Source organism: Miniopterus natalensis, chromosome 11 (assembly GCF_054644295.1).
Source record: "Miniopterus natalensis isolate mMinNat1 chromosome 11, mMinNat1.hap1, whole genome shotgun sequence".
In the NCBI taxonomy this organism is placed as follows: domain Eukaryota; kingdom Metazoa; phylum Chordata; class Mammalia; order Chiroptera; family Miniopteridae; genus Miniopterus; species Miniopterus natalensis.
Window position 1 is genome coordinate 7,001,008 of NC_142091.1, and position 17,905 is coordinate 7,018,912.

General features: G+C 57.2%; 1 protein-coding gene across 1 annotated transcript; it reads left to right on the plus strand.

The window, feature by feature from the left end:
* Window positions 1–2,150: 2,150 nt before the first annotated feature.
* Window positions 2,151–17,172, plus strand: TMPRSS13 (transmembrane serine protease 13). The gene is made up of 13 exons (XM_087822138.1): window positions 2,151–2,166; window positions 3,456–3,734; window positions 4,046–4,150; window positions 6,403–6,525; window positions 7,297–7,426; window positions 8,852–8,944; window positions 9,867–9,910; window positions 11,183–11,345; window positions 12,191–12,363; window positions 14,905–15,003; window positions 16,088–16,230; window positions 16,377–16,529; window positions 17,146–17,172. Exons 1-13 carry the CDS (start codon window positions 2,151–2,153, stop codon window positions 17,170–17,172), a joined length of 1,548 nt encoding a protein of 515 aa, XP_087678264.1.
* The last annotated feature ends 733 nt before the right edge of the window (window positions 17,173–17,905 follow it).

Below are 17,905 nucleotides of genomic sequence, written 5' to 3' on the forward strand. Positions count from 1 at the left end.
AACTAGGAGCTTGCGAGAAGCAAACTCTGAACCCCAAAGAAGCAAAGGAGGTGCTGTGGGCCAGCTTGGAGACTGTTGGCCCAGACCCGACTTGCTCCTGGCAGCCTGGCTAGAACCCGAGCCTGGCCACCAACTGAGAAGTGAATTTGGGCATGTTCTTAACCACCTTGGACCTCAGTTTCAAAATCTATATAATGATGCTTAAAATACCAACCACAAGTTGCTGCTATGAGGTTGAAATAGGATCAAGTAAAGTGCCTGATGGGCTATTTTTTTCACTTCGGTGACACATTTACAGACCAGGCTCCTTCATGTTTATCTGCGTTACCGAGGGACAGAAGCAGACTCGTTCCACTCAAGCGTGTGAAGACGCTCTGAAGTGCAAGCTTACTTGCCCCAAAGTAACCCAGTTAGCAGTGGGTGAAGTCATATTTAAACACATATTTTTCCATTTCTAGCCGAGCATCTTAGCAAACAAACAGACAAATAGCAGCCATCACAGCTGATGGTCACCAAGTCCTGACTTTATGCATGCCACCTGTCCCTGCACTACTAGGAGCTGGTTGATAGGCTCACTGTAAGGATGAGGAGACCGAGGTGTGAAGAGGTTAAGCCATTGCCCAGAGTCCCCAGCTGCCTCAGAGAGTCCTTGATGGCTATGACACCGCTGCTCCCCCACGCCAGGCTCTGCCTGGTCCTGGCAGGCCACCAGGCCCAACTCTGGTTCCCACCATCAAGTTCAGCAAGACCAAGGTCCCCATGGAAACCCCCAGCCCCCTGGAGGCTCCTTGTGGTGCCCCCAGTCCTGCCGAGCCCCCCGCCAGGGCACAGTGCAGGCGAGCAACTGCCCGCAAGTCTCAGGGGGAAGACGGTGTCGGGAGGCCCTGGCTGCTGACTGGAGAAGGCAGGGTTTCGGGCACACATGGCATGGGCCGATTTCTGATTATAGGATTCTGAGCAATCTACACTCAGTTGGGTTTGCTCGTCTGTAAAAATGTGCTTCTAAAAATGCCAGTGTCTCAGGGCTGGAGCGAGGACCTCATGAGGCCGGAGGCACTGAAGTGTACTGTGAACTCACACTTATGTGAGCTGTTATCATTTTATTGTATTGAGTGATGAGAGTTGCCTCCTTGAGGCTGGGGGAGACTTATAGTGAGAACCGAACAGGACAAAGGCCTGGCAGGCCAGTTGAGGGCCACAATGCCAGGGTCCTGGGCAGATGCTGAGGCTCAGGCCAGCACTGGTGGGAAGCCGGGCTCATCCCTCTCGCTGAAGGATTTTAGTCCGGCCTTTGTCCAGCGCCTTCTCCTCTCCCTAAGCTGAGCTCACAGCGCCCTTCAGCCTTTTGGACATGCCCCATGGTGTTGCCTCTCAGACAGTCGGTGCATGTGCCAGTGAAAGGGGAGAGGAATGGCCACTTCCTGCCCAGCTGCTGTGTGCCAGGCACGGGCAAGAGCTTGCCTGTTGATCTCCCTGAATCCTCAGGATTATTGCTCCAATTCTCCAGGTCAAGAAAAAGAGAAAGTTATGTGGCTTTCCCAAGGTCACACTGCTAGGCCCAGGATTGGGCTCTGCCCGCCTGGCTTCCATGTGCTCAGCTGATCAGTGATGCCCTCTACGTTTCCACAGAGCCACACCATCGCCCTGCCCCACCCAATCCTGTCCCCCCCAGAGGCTTCCAGGGGCTACCCTGTTTTCATTCTCTGGAAATCTGCACAATGCGAATGAGGGGAGGGGAATCTGAGCTCTGGTCCATTTGGCTCTGCAGTGGCACAGGTGCCCTTCAGGTTCCTAAACACACGTGAGAGTGTCCCTGCTCAGCGGCTGGGGCACCAGGACCCGCATGTATTCACCCACAGCCATTAATGAACCGCTGACTGCTGGGAGAGTTGCTCCGGGCCCCTGCCTCTGGTGACCGATTGTGATCAGGATTGAAGACGACTCCTTAAATTCATCCCACAGACTCTGCAAAATGAGGAAAGGGTCAAATCAATAACCTCTGACTCTGAGAACAGAGGATAAGATAAATAAAATTAAAAGTGTCTGCCTGGTCGGGATGATGGTGCTGACATGGGCTGGGTGTTTGAATGAGGAGGACATTTTATTAGCTGGCCTGCTTAGTGACCGTGCCCAAGCGCTTTTCGGTAGATATGGTCACAGTGGAAGGTAAGGGAGGGAGACAGGCGCCAGGGCCCAGCTCCAGGGCCCTCCGCACACCCCTGCAGACTGAGCCCAGCGCGGGGTCCTGAGCGGAGCTGTGCCTCCCCACCGTCCCTGCCGCCCCTGGGAGACCTGCCCTCTGAGCAGCCGGGCAGTGCTCAGCAGAAATTACAGTGCGGGTCAGTTCCCAGCTTCCCCAGCTGCTCCGGGGACTTCTAGAGGGGACTTAAGGGGCAGAGATGGTGTGAGGGAGGCTGAAGAGATCTCTATAAGGGGCCACAGAGGGTGAGAAGATGCCTAGACTGGAGATGGGGACTGGGTCCTGCAGGCCAGCAGAGGCTGCTCAGGCCCTTCTCCACCCTGGCTGCCCTGGCTCCCTCTTCCAGCTTAGGCTACCCAAAGGCTCGGGTCTCTAGGTGGCAGCAGGGCTGGCACTCACTGGCTGCCTGCTGCGGCCAGCTGCCGCGAGCCCGGTGGGCAGAGCGTGGCGTCCAGGACCTGATTTCAGGCTCACCCCTGGGCTCTGCAGCTGACCCAGCTGCGGAGCCTCTCTGCCTCGGCACAGTGGGGTAATGAGAATTCCCATCTCACAGGCTGTTCAGACGGTTACTGAGTAAATGCACACAAAGGGCTCGTTCCCTAAAGCACTAAACATAAATGAGCACATTCTGCAGCTGGGCGAGGTTAGGGATCTGGTCTGAGGGTGGTGAGGTCAGCTCCGCCGACCTTCTCCTGCTCCTGCCTTTCCCATGTCCCTGGGTACTGGTGTGAGCCGTGTGTGTGCATGAGTGTGTGTGTGCATGTGTGTGTGCGTGCTTGTGTTAATTCCGGGGTTACTGAGACACGTCGGGGTACAGGGCAGGTCAGGGATTTTCTGAAGCTCTGCTTTTCACACTTTTTGATGACAGCTCATAGTAAGACCAGTGTTTTACAAGCTCAAATACACACAAAAGAAAGGGCAGGATGTGGGGAACAGAAGTGAAGAGAGCAGAAAGGCCGGTCCCGTCCCCCACAGGGACCCACATCTCTGAGCCACCTTCAGAGTGAGGAACCAGCCCAGGCGCCTCTTCTTTGAGGGTCCCTAGACCTGTGTAGCCAAAGCAGGTGCCCCCAAGCCCCAGGTAGATGGCCACTGCCCCCTGCCCACCTCTGCAGGCCCCTGTGACAGGGAGAGACCATAGGGAGCTGGGGACAACAGGCTCTTTGAGCTTCATTCCATCCTTGGACACTCCTGTCCTGTCCCTCGGCTCTGTGCCCCCAGCCACTCTCCTCAGAGCTGTTCTCCTGGCTCGCAGCGCTCACAGCTGGGAGGGTGGCAGGACGCAGCCTCAGGGATGCCCTTACTCCCTTTCAGAATGCCTCCCCAGCAAGGATGTCGGCAACCCGGGCAGGCCCAGCTCCGGCATCACCCGCCAGGTCGTCATCCAGCAGGTCGTCGCCTGCCAGGCCAGCCTCCACTGCATCCTCTCCAAGGAGAGTGCACCTGGTTAGAGCAACACCAGTGGGGGCCACACCAGTCCGGGCATCTCCTGCCGCATCAGCACCAGCCACCAGGGCCGCCGGGGAGACCCCAGGTAAGGGGCATCCTGCAGGGAAGGCAAGAGGAGCAGGGAGGCGGTCGTGGGTGGAGGGGAAGTCTTGGCCTTGGGGCTGTGCTCCTCCTCGACGCCCTGGGGCCTGGGAGGTAGGGGCAGGAGGAATCGTTACATGCAGCCCAAGGCAGTGGGCATTGGGGCAAATGGGGGAGGGGCTGAGAGACCAGGGGGACAAAGCCGGGGTCACTGGAGGCTGCGCAGTGGGCACTGGCTCCCGGGGGCTCAGCGGGGCAGGGCAGGGCTCCTCACGCCTCACGCCCGCGCCTCAGCTCCCCTGCTGCTGCCCCCAGGTGCCAGCTTGCCCAAGTTCACCTGGCAGGAGGGCCAGAAGCGGCTGCCGCTCATCGGGTGTGTTCTCCTTCTCATCGCCCTGGTGGTGTCGCTCATCCTGCTCTGTGAGTTCAACGGAGGGACGCGGAGTGGGGCCTGGGGACGGGGCACCTCTGGAACACGGGTGAAGTGTGGGAAGTCAGAGGAACGGGGCTCGAGTCCCCACTGTGCAGCTGCCTGAGCAGATCAGTTCGCCACTCAGCTCGGTTCTGCATCTTCGAGTAAGATTAAATTCATTCATTCATTCATCATTCATTCAGCCTACTATGTGCCCAGTAACGTCTCATGAAGACTTCACTGGGTTATGAGGAATACGTGAGATAAAGGCACAATGCCTGGCACAAAATCCCACTCTAAAAATGTGGGTCATTTAAAAAAACAAACATAAAAACCCTGATTAAAAAAGTCTCCCAGGCATTTTCCATCACTGATATAAATTGTTCAGGGGCAAATATGCCCACGATTTACCCCCTCTCTTTGGAAAATATTCCCAGGATGTGTCCCTAGGCCCTCTGTCAGGGCGTCCACTACAAACCCAGCACAGTGGGAGGGGGCAAAAGGGGATACCAGGTGGTCAGGGAGAGTACAATCTTGTGGGGATGCAGCTGGGGTGAAGAAGATGAAGACATAGGGCCCTCAGGAAGAGGGGACAGGTGTGTGGCCTGGAGGCAGGGGCCAGTCACAAAGGACATGGGGCCAGATGAGCCCTGGGAGATGGGGGAGCATCTGGTACAGGGCACCTGAGTGGGAGGGGCAGCTACAGGAAAGGTGGCAGGGGGCGGGGGCATGGGGAGAGGGGAGGGGCCGCTAACCAGAGAGCAGAATGTGCTTTAGGGACCTGGGGGATGGCTGTTTGCTTGGGTACAGCATGGCCAGGCCTAGAAGGCTGTAAATGCCAGGCTGAGGGGCGGATGGTGCTCAAGATTCAGGGCGTGGCGGACGCAGGATGGCAGCAGGGCTGTGGGAGAAAGGTTGTGCCGGAGCAGGTAGTGTGCCCGTTAGGGATACAGCTTTGGCACCACACAGCCCTGCGAGCACCTGTCTCTGGCCCTTCCCAGCTGTGTGACCCCCACAGGTTAGTTAGCAGGGTGTCCACGTGAACCTCCTCAGGGCTCGGGCTCTGCCCTGTTCTCCCCCCCTCACACCAGGCACCCTCCAGGTGAACCCCGCGGTCCACTGAGAGCGGGAGCAAATGCCCGACTGCTAGAGCTTTCGGCGTGGTCCCAACACCTCCTCCAGCCCCCTGACCGTAGGCCTGCCAGCACCAGGGAGGTGGCCGCTGAGCAGCTATATCAGGGGGTTGCGAGTAGAGCCCAGGCCTGACTCAGTCCTGAGCTGTCCCCACTGCTCGTCGAGGGACTGTGGCCCGTTCAGTGCACAGGTCAGGGGAACGCACCAGAGCTCGGAAGCCAAGGGCACAGCCACGAGAGCAGGAGGGATCGGTGTCTAAACCTGGAAGGAGCAGTCACAGGGGTGACCTTCACCTTGGGTGACGGAGGAGAAGTGGGGCCAGGGAGAAGTGGGGGTCAGGGCCAGGAGTCGGCTGCAGACGACGGACAGTTAGAAGCCAGGACTCAGGTTTCTTTGGCATCCAAGGCCACGCGTGTCCAGGCAGGAGGGCCACGGTTCCTAGTTTGGAAAGAGAAAGGTGTCAGAGACACAGGGAGAAACCAGGGGTCTGATTTCACAGAAGGTTTGTAAAGCTCATGCATTCGGGCATCAGCATCCAGAGCTGCTTTTTTAGTGGGAAGACATTTAAAAGCATAAAGACAAGGAATGGGGCAAAAACTGAGTACAGGAGACATTCCTTGTCTCGGGGAGAGGGGGGAAGGCAATCCAGGAGCTTCTGAGGCTGGAAGGACCACCGTGGAGAAAACAGGGCAGGTGGCGGTTGAAGGTGTGTGTGAGCCTGTAGATTTAGAAATTTCTCTGCTGTCACCCTGCGGAGCACAGGGAAGACAGAGGCCAGAAGGGCTCTGGGATACGGGGGGAGGTAGTTTCCCTGGCCACCGCTCTGGCCCCATATAAGGCAGGGGACCTCCCAAATAGTACCCACGCCCACACCTCCCTCCCTCTCTTTCCTTCTTTTCTTCTGGGTGGCTGCTCTGGCCTGCCCGGTGCTGCCCTGCTTGCAGGAGCTTTCTGGAGTATTCCAGAGCATTCCTGAGTAGCCTTTTTCTTCATACAGATGGGGGACGAGAGCCCCAGAGTCCAAGAGGGATTGCAGGTCGGTGTCTCAGAACCCCCAGGGCCTGGGCTGCTCCGTGTCCTGTCTCTGGGGTGGCAGTGACCCCACTGTCTGCTTCATTTTTTCCAGTCTACTTCTGGCGGGGCCACACAAGGATCAAGTACAGGGAGGCAGCCGAGAGCTGCCCCAAGCACGCTGTGCGCTGTGACGGGGTGGCTGACTGCAAGCTGAAGAGCGACGAGCTGGGCTGTGGTAAGCAGGCTGTGCATGCGTGTGTGCATGTGTGCACCCCAGTGACTGCAAACTCAAATGAGGGGCAATGGATGGAGAATCGGAGGACCTGGGTTCTAGTTACGGAAGGCTGCATTTGAAACCTGGCCTTGAGTGCTGTGTAACTTGGGCATATCACTTACCTTCTCTGGGCTTCAGTCTGTGTGCCCCTCCTCTTTGCCCAGCATGTGACCTCTGACTTCTACCCCTACAGTTTCATAAATGCCCATTTGCAAACGACTGGTCTAGATGAGCACAGAGGTGTCATTGGGCTCTGGCTCTCAAGGCTGTCACAGGTGTCCATGCATAGCCCCGATGTGGGAGTCTGTGGGTGCAAGCCCCATCCATTCTATCTGAGCATTTACTTGTGCCCTTGCCCATGACTGCATCTGTCTGTGACTGAACCTGTCTAGTGAGCACTCAGTCAGATCATAGACCTTGCCCCTCTTGCCACTCTCATGTGGGCACCTCACTGCCCTCTAGGGGTGACAGCTCCTGGTCCCCTGGGTCCTGTCAGAGGGAGAGCTCTCTGCCCTGCTCCAGCCCCTTGCCTTGGCTCTGCCCTCACTGAGTGTCTTGGACTTCTAAGCACTGACTGATGGTCATCAACCCTGGGGCCAAGCTCCTGGGCATTACCCAGGCCTCAGTGAGGAGCTTTAGGGCGGAGCCTCTCAGAGCATTACTCAGTTCATTCTCCCAAACCTGGAGCTCCCAGGGTCTGAGGACCTGCTCTGTCCCGTTCTTGCCCTGCAGTGAGGTTTGACTGGGACAAGTCTCTGCTTAAAGTCTACTCGGGATCCTCCCATCAGTGGATTCCCGTCTGCAGCGACAGCTGGAACAGCTCCTACTCTGTGAAGACCTGCCAGCAGCTGGGTTTTGAGAGGTAACACTTGCCCTAGGGTCCTGGCTTCAGGGATGTCTCTGGCTCTTTGCAAGGGTGTCCCAGGCTTATTGCAGGGACCTCATATTAAAAAGACTTTTGAGGACCAGGGTTGAGGTCACTGCCCAGGACACCCTTGAATTCTAGCAGCCTCATGCCCGTTGTCCCATTGAATGGTCACTCTAGCCCTCTGAGGTGGGAAGGCGTGTGAGCAGCTCTGGTCTCCTCACTTCTGGGAACTAGAGGCCTGAGCTATGCATACCCTTCAGTGGCCTTCCAGCTGAGGCATCGTGGCTTAGGCTAGAGCTCATCAAATGGGAAGGAAATGGGGGGGCGTGGCCAGGTAGTCATAAGAATCTTTGGCTCTAAAGATTTTAAACAAAGCTGATCTGGTGGGTGGAGGAGAAATGGGGTGAACGTGACCTGAAAGGGATCCTGATTTGCAGGCCACACAGTCATCTCCATTCTCCCTCTTGGCCTGTGTTTTCAAGCCAAATAGTTTTGGGGTTCATCAGTGTGTGAGGGTGTGGGGAGGAGGGTTTAGGGTCTCACTGTGGGATCTCTGTAGAAGAAGCTCCTAGAAGATCGGGTTGGGGGACTAGGTCTTAGAAGCAGTTCTCTGTCCCTGCCTCAGTCTCAGGGTTCCCACCTGTGAAAGGGGAGTCTGGGTGGTCTAGTTGCAAGATCACGGACATTGTTATCATTTAGTTGTGTGACCTTATGCAAGTCTGAACCTCCCCTGGGCTTCAGTTGATAGTGTCATTTATTCAAAGAACACTCACCGAGCTTTAGTACGTAGCACCCAGACACAAAGGAACAAGACAAGATCCCTGCCCTTAGAGCCTCTAGTATGGAATGGGCGACAGAGGCTGATACCAATCATTATAGCACAGTGCCCTAATGTCCTGTGCAACAATAGGACATGTGCAAACCTCTCTGGGCACAGCAGATAGGGTGCCTGGCTGCACTTTGTGGGGAGCAGAGAATGGAGGAGTCCCTGGGTAGAGAACAGCATGCACAAGGGCCGCTCTCGTGTAAAGATGCATGTGCCCTAGAAAAGCACACAGTTGCCACATGGATAGTAGTCCATGGTGTGCATGTGACAATGACTTGGGCTTTTGTTAAAATGCATCCAAATTCAGAATCTCTGGGATCAGGTCTTAGAATTTGCTCAGCAAACGCCTTGAGGTGATTCTTACACACACTGTGGTCTGAGATCTGACAGGTGAGCACAAGATTCTCACACTGTAATGTGCACACGGGGCTAGTGGGGGCCAGTGAGGGTTATGTGGTCGGGGTCAGACCATATGGGGCCGGGACAGATTCTGGCCCCTGTCAGCAGGGCTGCCAGGACTGCAGGCAGCTGGGGGACTGGGGGTGGATACCGTCTCAAGAGGGCTCCCTCTGTTCCCCTCTCTTCCCTTGCAGTGCGTACCGGACAAACGAGGTGGCCTATAGGGGTGCTGCCAGCAGTTTCTCGGTCTTCGAATACAACTCCACCATCCAGGAGAGCCTCTACAGGTGTGGCGGGCGGGCCAGGCTGCCTGTCATGAGCAGGGGAATGTGGGTTCAGGGGGCTTTGAAGTCAGGGAGCCCCTCTCCCTTGGCCTTTCTGGGGACCCAGGCTCCAGGAGTCCACTGTGAATGTGAGGAGCATCTCAGAGACAGAACTCATTCACCACCCGCCTCCTGACTTCTTATGGAGGCTTGGTGCAGAAAGCCCCTTGGGGTCAGGGGTGTCCCCAAGAGTTTACCTGGTTGCCAGAGACAATTAATAAACTTGGGGGCCACCAATCATCCAGGTGTTTGGAGTGAACACTGCTACCGGGAGCGGGCTTGGGGGGAGCAGCAGCAGGGGAGTGCCAGGTGCCCAAGGTCAGGGGCAAGGGGCCTGTCTGGGAGGCACTGGCCTCCCCCTGAGCCCCCTCATCTCATGTCATCTTTGCACTGCAGCCCGCCCTGCCCCAAGCCCGCTGAGGGGAGGCGGAGGGGACTCCAGCTTAGGAGAGAAGACACAAAACAAGGCTCCAAGAGAAGGGGTAGAAGGGGAGCGATGAGGAAGGGGAGGGATGGGAATGAGCTGCGCCCTGAACGCCCACTTTGTGCCAGGTGACGGGCATGCAGTGTTGCTGGTGAGCATCGAGGAACCTGCCAGGGAGTGGTAGCCTACCTGCTTAGTTGTGGAAAGACGCTGGGACAAAGAGTCATGAGTTCAAAGGATGTGAATCTGGTCAATGTGTGTCATCTGCCACTGGACAGTGGGGGTGAGGAGAGGAGTGGAGATGGTTTGCACTGAGCTCTTTCTATTCCTGGAGAACGCATGAGAAGGGCTGGATCCATTGCAAAAGAAATGGGATAGGGACTGAGCAGGACTCAATCAGGGAAGCCTTCTTAGAGGAGGCGGCTAATGTAGCCTTTTCCCACCTCTGTCTTTCCTCCGCAGGTCTGAATGCCCTTCCCAGCGGTATGTCTCTCTCCAGTGTTCCCGTAAGAAGATGCTCTTCCTCCTGAATGTGGCCTGTGTGGATGGGAGTCAGGGGCAGAGGGATGGGACCTCTCTGGGGGGTGGCTGACCCAGGAGGTCCACTGGGAAGACGGGCTTAGCCAGCAGGCTGCGTCAGGGCCAGGATTCCCGGGAGGCACTGGACAGTTCCAGAATAGCATTTCCCTTCCTCCTGACCGTTCTGCCCAGCAGCCTCGCTCACACCAGAGAAGCCATTCAAGTCTTCTGGCTTCTGGGTGGGGGCAGAGGGCTGGAGAGCAGGTCTGGGCCACTTACAGCTCCTATAGCAACAGACAAAGAACTAGATCCAGAGTCAAACTCCCTGTGCATATGCTATGTGCCAGGCACTGTGCCTATCTCCTTACAGACAGTTGTGTTTAACCCTCACGAGGCAGGTACTGAGGCTGAAGCGTTCACTTTGCCCAAGGTCAGACCTTTGGTAGGTGAGGAGCTGGCATTTGACCAAGGGTCTGACCCCTAAGCCCAAGTTGGTAATTGGTCCATGGGTGTGCTGTGTTCTCAGCAGTAACCAGGGGGTTGCTTCTCTGAGTGGGCCAGGCACACGGTGCTATGCATGGGGTGCCCACCCCTCAGACGCCTCTGGTTCCTCACTTTCCTCCTCAGAAAGAAAAGAACATATGTCTGAACAGACTCTCAGGGCTGCCCTCCTTGTACATGATTTTGGGGGGATGACCCACTCCAGAAAATGCTTGGAAATGTTCCCTTGGATGAAGGGTCCCCAACAGCACTAAATGACCCACTGGGAACCATGTGGGCACAAGCCCACCTCTGTATCATGGGAAGTTTATTTCTCCTCTGTTTTTGGAGGTGATAGAGATACCAGCACAGTGCCCGTTAGTTGAGGGTCACGGTAGACTTGATCTGCTTTCCTGAGCTTCTGACAGCAGTCCTGAGATTTCCCATCGTGACCCTAATCCTGCCACCTTGCCCAGCACAATGCCCAGCACAAGGACACTTAGTGAGCACTTGTTGAATTCCTGAAAGAATGAATGAGTGAGAGGAACGGGGAACCTGCCTAGGATCAAACTTCCCACTGGATGATCCTAGAGATCTAGCCGCCATGTGAGACTGTTTTGGCAGGAAATAGCTGTGCCCTAGCAGACCGTGGGCGAAGTGGTGTCCATGGGTGGGTGGCTGCCCTCAGGTCTAGCTGCCGAGCCTGCCCTGGGCCCAGGGAGCATGGCAGGGCTCTGAGAGGAGCAGAGTTCACCGGTCATCTTTTCTGCTCCCCCCAGACTGTGGACTGAGGGCCATGACTGGGCGGATCGTGGGAGGGGCACTGGCCCCAGAGAGCAAGTGGCCTTGGCAAGTCAGTCTGCACTACGGCACCACCCACATTTGTGGGGGCACGCTGATCGACGCCCAGTGGGTGCTCACTGCTGCCCACTGCTTCTTTGTGTAAGTGCCTGAGGGCAGGTGATGAGATGCTGCCGGGGCTCCGGTCACCAGGAAGGGCTGAGGCAGGCCACTTGCCTCCATGAAGGGTCTGGCGGGAGGCCGCCCCTCCCCCTCAGCGATAGGCAGGAGGCACTTTGGTCCGGGGAGTGTGAGTTGGGCGTGCTTGTTCTGAGCTAGGCCCAGAGTGGGAAAATGCTCTTGTTTGGTGGCCCCTAGTAAGGAGGGAAGGAAGAGGACCTGGAAGCCTGCCCCTGAAGACTAGGCGTTGGGTTTGTAGCTGCTGGTTCCCGTACCTGGAACTTCCAGGGGAGGGGCCTGAGAACTCCGGACCACTGTCCCAGGAATTGGGGGGGGGGTGTTGGGGGGGGGGTGCAGCCAGCTGCTGTGTCACATCCAGGCTTGTCACTTTGAACTGGTGGGCAGGAAAGGGCTCTGGAGAGCAGGCCTCAGGGGCACTGGCTTGTCCAGCACTGAGTCCTCCGCGGTCACTTTGTCCTGCCTAAACGCCATCTCTGCTGAGGATAGTAATGCTGAGATGTGTGCTGCCCACCTTATTTGATCTTTGGTGGCATGCAGAGGGGACAGTGGGTGACTGCTCAGAGATCCTACTCAGCCCCGACCCTTTCCATTGGAAGGTGCAGAGCAGCCAGTTCACATGGCTTTTTGGAGGTTAGGGGACAGTTTTGGACCCCTGAGTTAAGACAGAGGACTCGCCCCGGAGGTCATTTCGGCCGTCCTCCGGCCGCCATGCTGGTGCTCCGAGCGCAGCTCCCTGTGTGTAGCACCTGCTGCCGGTGGGCTCGCCAGGCAGGTAATGGGATCATGCTCTCCTGTGGCTCTCGCAGGACCCGGGAAAAGATCCTGGAGGGCTGGAAGGTGTACGCGGGCACCAACAACCTGCACCAGCTGCCCGAGGCAGCCTCCATCTCCCAGATCATCATCAATGGCAACTATACCGACGAGCAGGACGACTACGACATCGCGCTGATGCGCCTCTCCAAGCCCCTGACCCTGTCAGGTGAGTGCATCGCCTGCACACCCCATTCTGGCTCATCTCGGCAGCCTTTGGGGCCCAGCCTTGCCCTGGGCCCCAGAGCTTCGGTGGGGCGGGAGTCAGGCTCAGAGATCACTTAATAAAACATCTTTATTTTACAGTTAGGGAAACTGAGGCCCAAAGGTTGGAAATAACTTTGCCCCAAATGACATAACTTACATTGCGAGTTGGCGACAGAGCCAGGGCTTGGATACAATATAATCAATATAAATAGGTGAAATTTTTTCACTGGTATTTGTTGAGCACTCAGCAGGGGCCAGACACTTTGGCAGGCATATCACATCTATGATTTCAGCTGCTCGCTCACCAGTCCGTGGAGCAGGCACTGTTCTCAGCGTCAGTGTACATATGAGGAGATGCGCTTTAGAGAGAGGGAATTACCAGAGGCCACGGAGCAGGACGTGACAGCTCCAGGCCTGGATCCCGGTGGGTCTCGCTCCTGAGCTCGCTCTTTCTTGCTCTTCCCAACCGGCTCGAGGCTGGCGAGTTGCTAGCTCGGCAGCTGAGAACAAGCGGCCACATGCAGACAGCCAGTTGCAGTGAGGTTGGGGCCAAGGGCCACATGAGGCTACACAGAGGAAACGCCCCTGAGGCTCTCAGGAGGAAGCCAAAGAGCTCCACTCATCAACTCATTCACTCATTTGTTCACTTTCAAATTCTGAGTGTCCACTTTTTAGTGGGCTCTGTAGTTGCAATTGCAAATAGGACATATGGGTGACATCCACACAGCCAGCCAGGGGAGGCCAGAGACGGGGCACTGAGGGGACTGTGGGTCAGGCAGGAGCAGGCAGGCAGTCCTGGCAGGACAGGGAGGCTTTCCCGAGGGAGGGCAGCTACAGCGGCCGGGGTTTGGGAGCCCGGGAAGGCCCTCTGGTTAGTCCGGCCTTTCCTGTGCTAGGGCCTGCCGGCTGGTCTTTCCTGCCACCTTAACTCTGGGGGCGGTGGTGAGTCAGTGCCGAGCTCTGAGTGGGGCAGGAGGAAGCCCGGGCAGGGCTGAGCTGGCCAGGGCTGTCCCCCAGCTGCACCCGCCTGAACCCCGCCTTCCAGTGGGCAAGGCCTCATCCTCCAGCCTTGTCTGTGGAGCCCCCGCCCACCCTGCCTGCCCCTCACACACCCACGAAAGAGGCAGCTGGCCTGCAGGGCCGGGCCGGGCCTTCCCAGCCTTGAGAGGCCAGCCCCTCACTCTGCCCTGCCGGGCAGGAGCCGCAGCCCCGATGCACGTGGTCCCGGGGGTGGGCCATGAGGCCTGCCTCCTGGTTTGGGAACCAGGGCAGATTTTCTTTTCTTTTTTTTTCTTTTCTTTTCTTTTTTCTTTTCTTTTCTTTTTTAATATATCTTTATTGATGTCAGAGAGAGGAAAGGAGAGGGAGAGAGATAGAAACATCAATGATGAGAGAGTCATTGATCGAGCCCACAACCTGGGCATGTGCCCTGACCGGGAATCGAACCCTGATCGCCTGGATCCTAGGTCAATGCTCAACCGCTGAGCGACGCCTGGCCAGGCCAGGGCAGATTTTCTTACATTCACCCTGCAGGCTGAGCACCTGGAAGTCACAGAGCCACCTGAGAAAACTTGTGAAAACTCACTGGGAAGTTAAATTTCCGCATGAACATAGTGGAGTATATAACAGTTACAGCTTTTTAAGGCTCCGTGTTGCAAAAACATGGATAGAATATTTTAAGAAGTGATGTTTTGCATTTTTTGTTAATAATCGATACACCCTTTATTTATTTTTTGCTTGTTTACTCTGGCAAACAGGCGTGTTAGACGCCAATGCGCAAAGCCCCGTTGATGGGAGAATGTAACGCTCTCCCTCCTCCTGTCTCTCCAGTTTGTTGAGCACTTTTATCCCAGGTGCAGGAAGCTGCACCGAGCAGAACAAACAATTGAAACATTGCCAGCATTCTAGCCATCAGCTCACATGTTCTTGCCAGTTGGAGGTTGGTGGTCCATGCCCGGCCCCATCTAGGAGCAGCAGCCCTCAGGGGCACTTGCAGAGTCATAGGCACCAGCACCAGTGCCAGGGCCGCCTCACTGTTTCTGAGCCTGGGGGCAAGTGAGCAGGGATTCTGTGGTCCATGCCTCGGAGGATGTTCTCTCCCTACTGGGAGAGGTTCTTACCAGGATGTACTCTTCCTGGTCACCAGCAGGTGTCCTCCCAGGCCGGGCTGGGCACTCCACCGAGACACCATGGCCAGAACGCCTGGGACTTAGCCTGCGGCTGCTCCTTGCTCCAACGGGTGGGCAGGGCCGAGGCTCTGTCAGGAGAGCCACTCTCGGTGGCTATTTGGTACAGGGGAGCTTCTGTCCACGTTGTACCCAGGGAAATCAGCCCTGAAGGCGGAGGGTCTTGATAAAGTGATTGGTCAGCCCCAGGCCCTGGAAGATGCAGAAGCACTCTGGAGGCAGGGAGGGGCTCCTAGGACGTTAGTACTCCCATCTCTCCACCCCACACCGAGACCTCCAGCCTCGAGCCTTCACTGATGTCTTGAGTCTTGCTGCAGCTCACATCCACCCCGCCTGCCTCCCCATGCATGGACAGACCTTCAGCCTCAACGAGACCTGCTGGATCACAGGCTTCGGCAAGACCAAGGAGACAGATGGTGAGAGGCAGAGATGCTAGGCCGGGTGCGGGTGCGAGCGTGTGTGTGCCCGTATGCACGTGTGTCTGTGTGGGCAAGTGGGGGTGTTGTGTTGGCGTAGATGGGTAAGGGCCTATCTAATGAGGGCTGGGCCTGGGCGTGACCGTGTGTTTTATATACCTGCGTGTATGTCAAAGCAGTTATTGTGGCAATGCCTCCAGTCAAGACCCCAGGAAACCTCTGTAGTTGAACAGTTGGGCTTATTGCTTCTGCACTAAAGGGAACACATACCACGGAGAGCCAGCCACATCTCAGCAGAGGTGCCAGGAAGGACTCAGCACAGGATGTGAGAGCTTGGGGCTTCAAAGCAGAGGAGCATTTCTCTAGATTGGATGCTTGTAGGGAGCAGGATGAGTCTATGATTGGGTCTCTATAATCTCATCTAGAAGCTAAGCCTGCCCTGGGTCTACAGTGATGGTTGGTGAGGGAGCCGCAGCTGCTCCTATGGGCTGGGAGGGGTGTTGGGAGTTGTGGTTTGCATGGTGACCTGCCTGGCTTCACCTCAGTTACCATGGCCCCAAGTGACCTTATCTGTTGTCTGCTCCGTAGGGCTGTTTCTATGCAGCAGGAGAGTGCCCAAGCCTTCTGGCCCCTGTGAGACTCAGGCCAGGCTCCCCTGCTCAGTGCGACAAGTGCTGACTGGCCCGGCAGCGGCTTTTTCTGACCTTGGCTCCCTAGCTGAGTAGCTGTGTGACTGCAGGTCACTTCTGCAGCCTGGACTTCTCCATCTGCACATGGGTTAACTAGGCCTCCTTAGAGCTCATAGTTATTGAAAACAAATGAAGTTATTTATTGGAGGGTGCTCTGAATACCACAGAGCTCTGTGCAGCATGCAAGGCGGCCGGCAGGCTGTGAGTTTGTCCGTGTCCATCTGTCTCTGTTTGTAGTGAGTTGTGAGTGGTGTGAGGGTGTGTGGCCACCCCCAGGAACGGTGCCTTCCACTCCCAGGAAGCCCAGACTGGGTCCTGGGAGGGGCAGCGAAAGGCCATGGAGCTGACCAGAGCCTGAATCTTTTCCCATCCTCTCTCCCCACACCTCACTGAAGAGAAGACGTCCCCCTTCCTCCGGGAGGTGCAGGTCGGCCTCATAGACTTTAGGAAGTGCAACGACTACTTGGTCTATGACAGTTACCTCACCCCAAGGATGATGTGTGCCGGGGACCTCCGGGGAGGCAGAGACTCCTGCCAGGTGAGGCTGCTCGTGGGTGGGGCTCAGGTCCTGGGACCCAGGGACATGGGGAAGGCCGAGGTGTGGGGTCAGAGCGGAAACCCCGTGCCCAGCTGTCCTGCTCAAGGACCCCTTCCACGCCTGCTGATGTGGGCCTCTCCCTGCAGGGAGACAGTGGGGGACCCCTGGTCTGTGAGCAGAACAACCGCTGGTACCTGGCCGGAGTCACCAGCTGGGGGACAGGCTGTGGCCAGAGAAACAAGCCCGGTGTGTACACCAAAGTGACTGAACTCCTGCCCTGGATATACAGCAAGATGGAGGTGAGAGCCGCGGGGCGCTGACCGAGCCGGAGGGGCTCCCAGGGGAAGGGGGCCCGGCTTTCCCCAGGCCCTCGGCAGGGGGCCCTCCCAGCCTCCTGCTGGGGTGTTCGCCAAGTGCAGAGGACCAGGGCCAACAGGAGTCACGTGCCCGCAGCCCCTCTTCCTGCGGTCCTTGCCCCCTCTTCCCCTGGCACAGCAGAGCTCGGAGGGTGGGCAGGGGCGGGCTGCAGGGTGCGGCCCGGTGCCACTCCTCTCCCAGCGACTGTGCGTTCACAGGCCCCACAGCGGCCTCCGCGTCCTGGCGGGAAGCCGGGCCCTGGGGAAGCGGGCGTCAGGAAACGGAGCCGCCCCCGCGTCGCTGCCCCCTACCCCCAGCCTGCTGTCGAGCTTGCTCCTCTGGCCCTTCACGGCAGGGACGCTCCGCTGGCCAAGGGCAGACAGTGGGAGCTCGGTGGGGCCTCTCGGAGGCGCTCCATGGCTTTCCCTCCACTGCCCCTCTTCTCCGAGGGCCAGTGCCGGGGGGCAGGGCCTGAGTTTTAGGCTCTGTGGCCCCGCCTTTGTGTCTGGTTTCTGGGCCCACCCAGCTCACCCGCACCTGTTCTCTTGTTCCCCTCAGAATGAGGTGCGCCTCCGGAGGTCCTGACAGCTGTCCTCGGAGATCCTGACAGCTGTCCTCTGCCTCGCAGCAGTCTCGGCCAGAGCCCCGGGCCACGTGCAACATCCTGTGTCTAAAGGCGCCCAGACACCCTCAGTACCGTCAGCTCCATCGTCTGCTGCCTCATGAATATGCAATGTGGGTGCATGTGGGTGTGAGTGCACGTGCATGTGTGTGTGTGTGTGTGCGTGTGTGTGTGCGTGTGTGTGCGCGCGATTGCTCTCCCAAAGTCTTCAGAAACCAGGAGAGCTGTCAGCTCTTTTCAAACCCCAGGCTGGACATAACTGAAGACAAGAGTTTGGCACATGGAGACATCTGCAGGTGCGTCCTCACCGATGGAGGAGACAGAGCCAAGGAAGGGCCTGGAAGGTCATGTCAGGAATTGTCATTCCTCTGACCTTGACTCGAAGAATGGCCCAGAATGGGCATCCACCCAGCAGCCCTGGTGACACCAATGCTGTCTAGGGACAGGGACAGGCCTCGTTGGGGTGCCCGGACTGTCCCCCGCAGGAGGAGGCTCCCGCTGTCATTGCAAACGCCCTGCTCTCGCAGGCTGCGGGGCTGTGAGTGCGCAGATGGGGCTGCTCCTGCTGACAGTGTGAACAGGGCTTGCTGTTCTTGTTTGGTCACAGGCTGCTGGGTGTGGATTTTATTTTATTTTTATATTTAAGAAACAGAAGTAGATGTCTTTTTAAAGATTCTTCCAAAGTTCCTGGAGCCA

Coding starts and splice junctions, on each gene's coding strand:
- TMPRSS13 (XM_087822138.1), top strand. Junction 6,526..7,296: donor GAGCGACGAGCTGGGCTGTG/GTAAGCAGGCTG, acceptor CTTGCCCTGCAG/TGAGGTTTGACTGGGACAAG. Junction 8,945..9,866: donor ATCCAGGAGAGCCTCTACAG/GTGTGGCGGGCG, acceptor TTTCCTCCGCAG/GTCTGAATGCCCTTCCCAGC.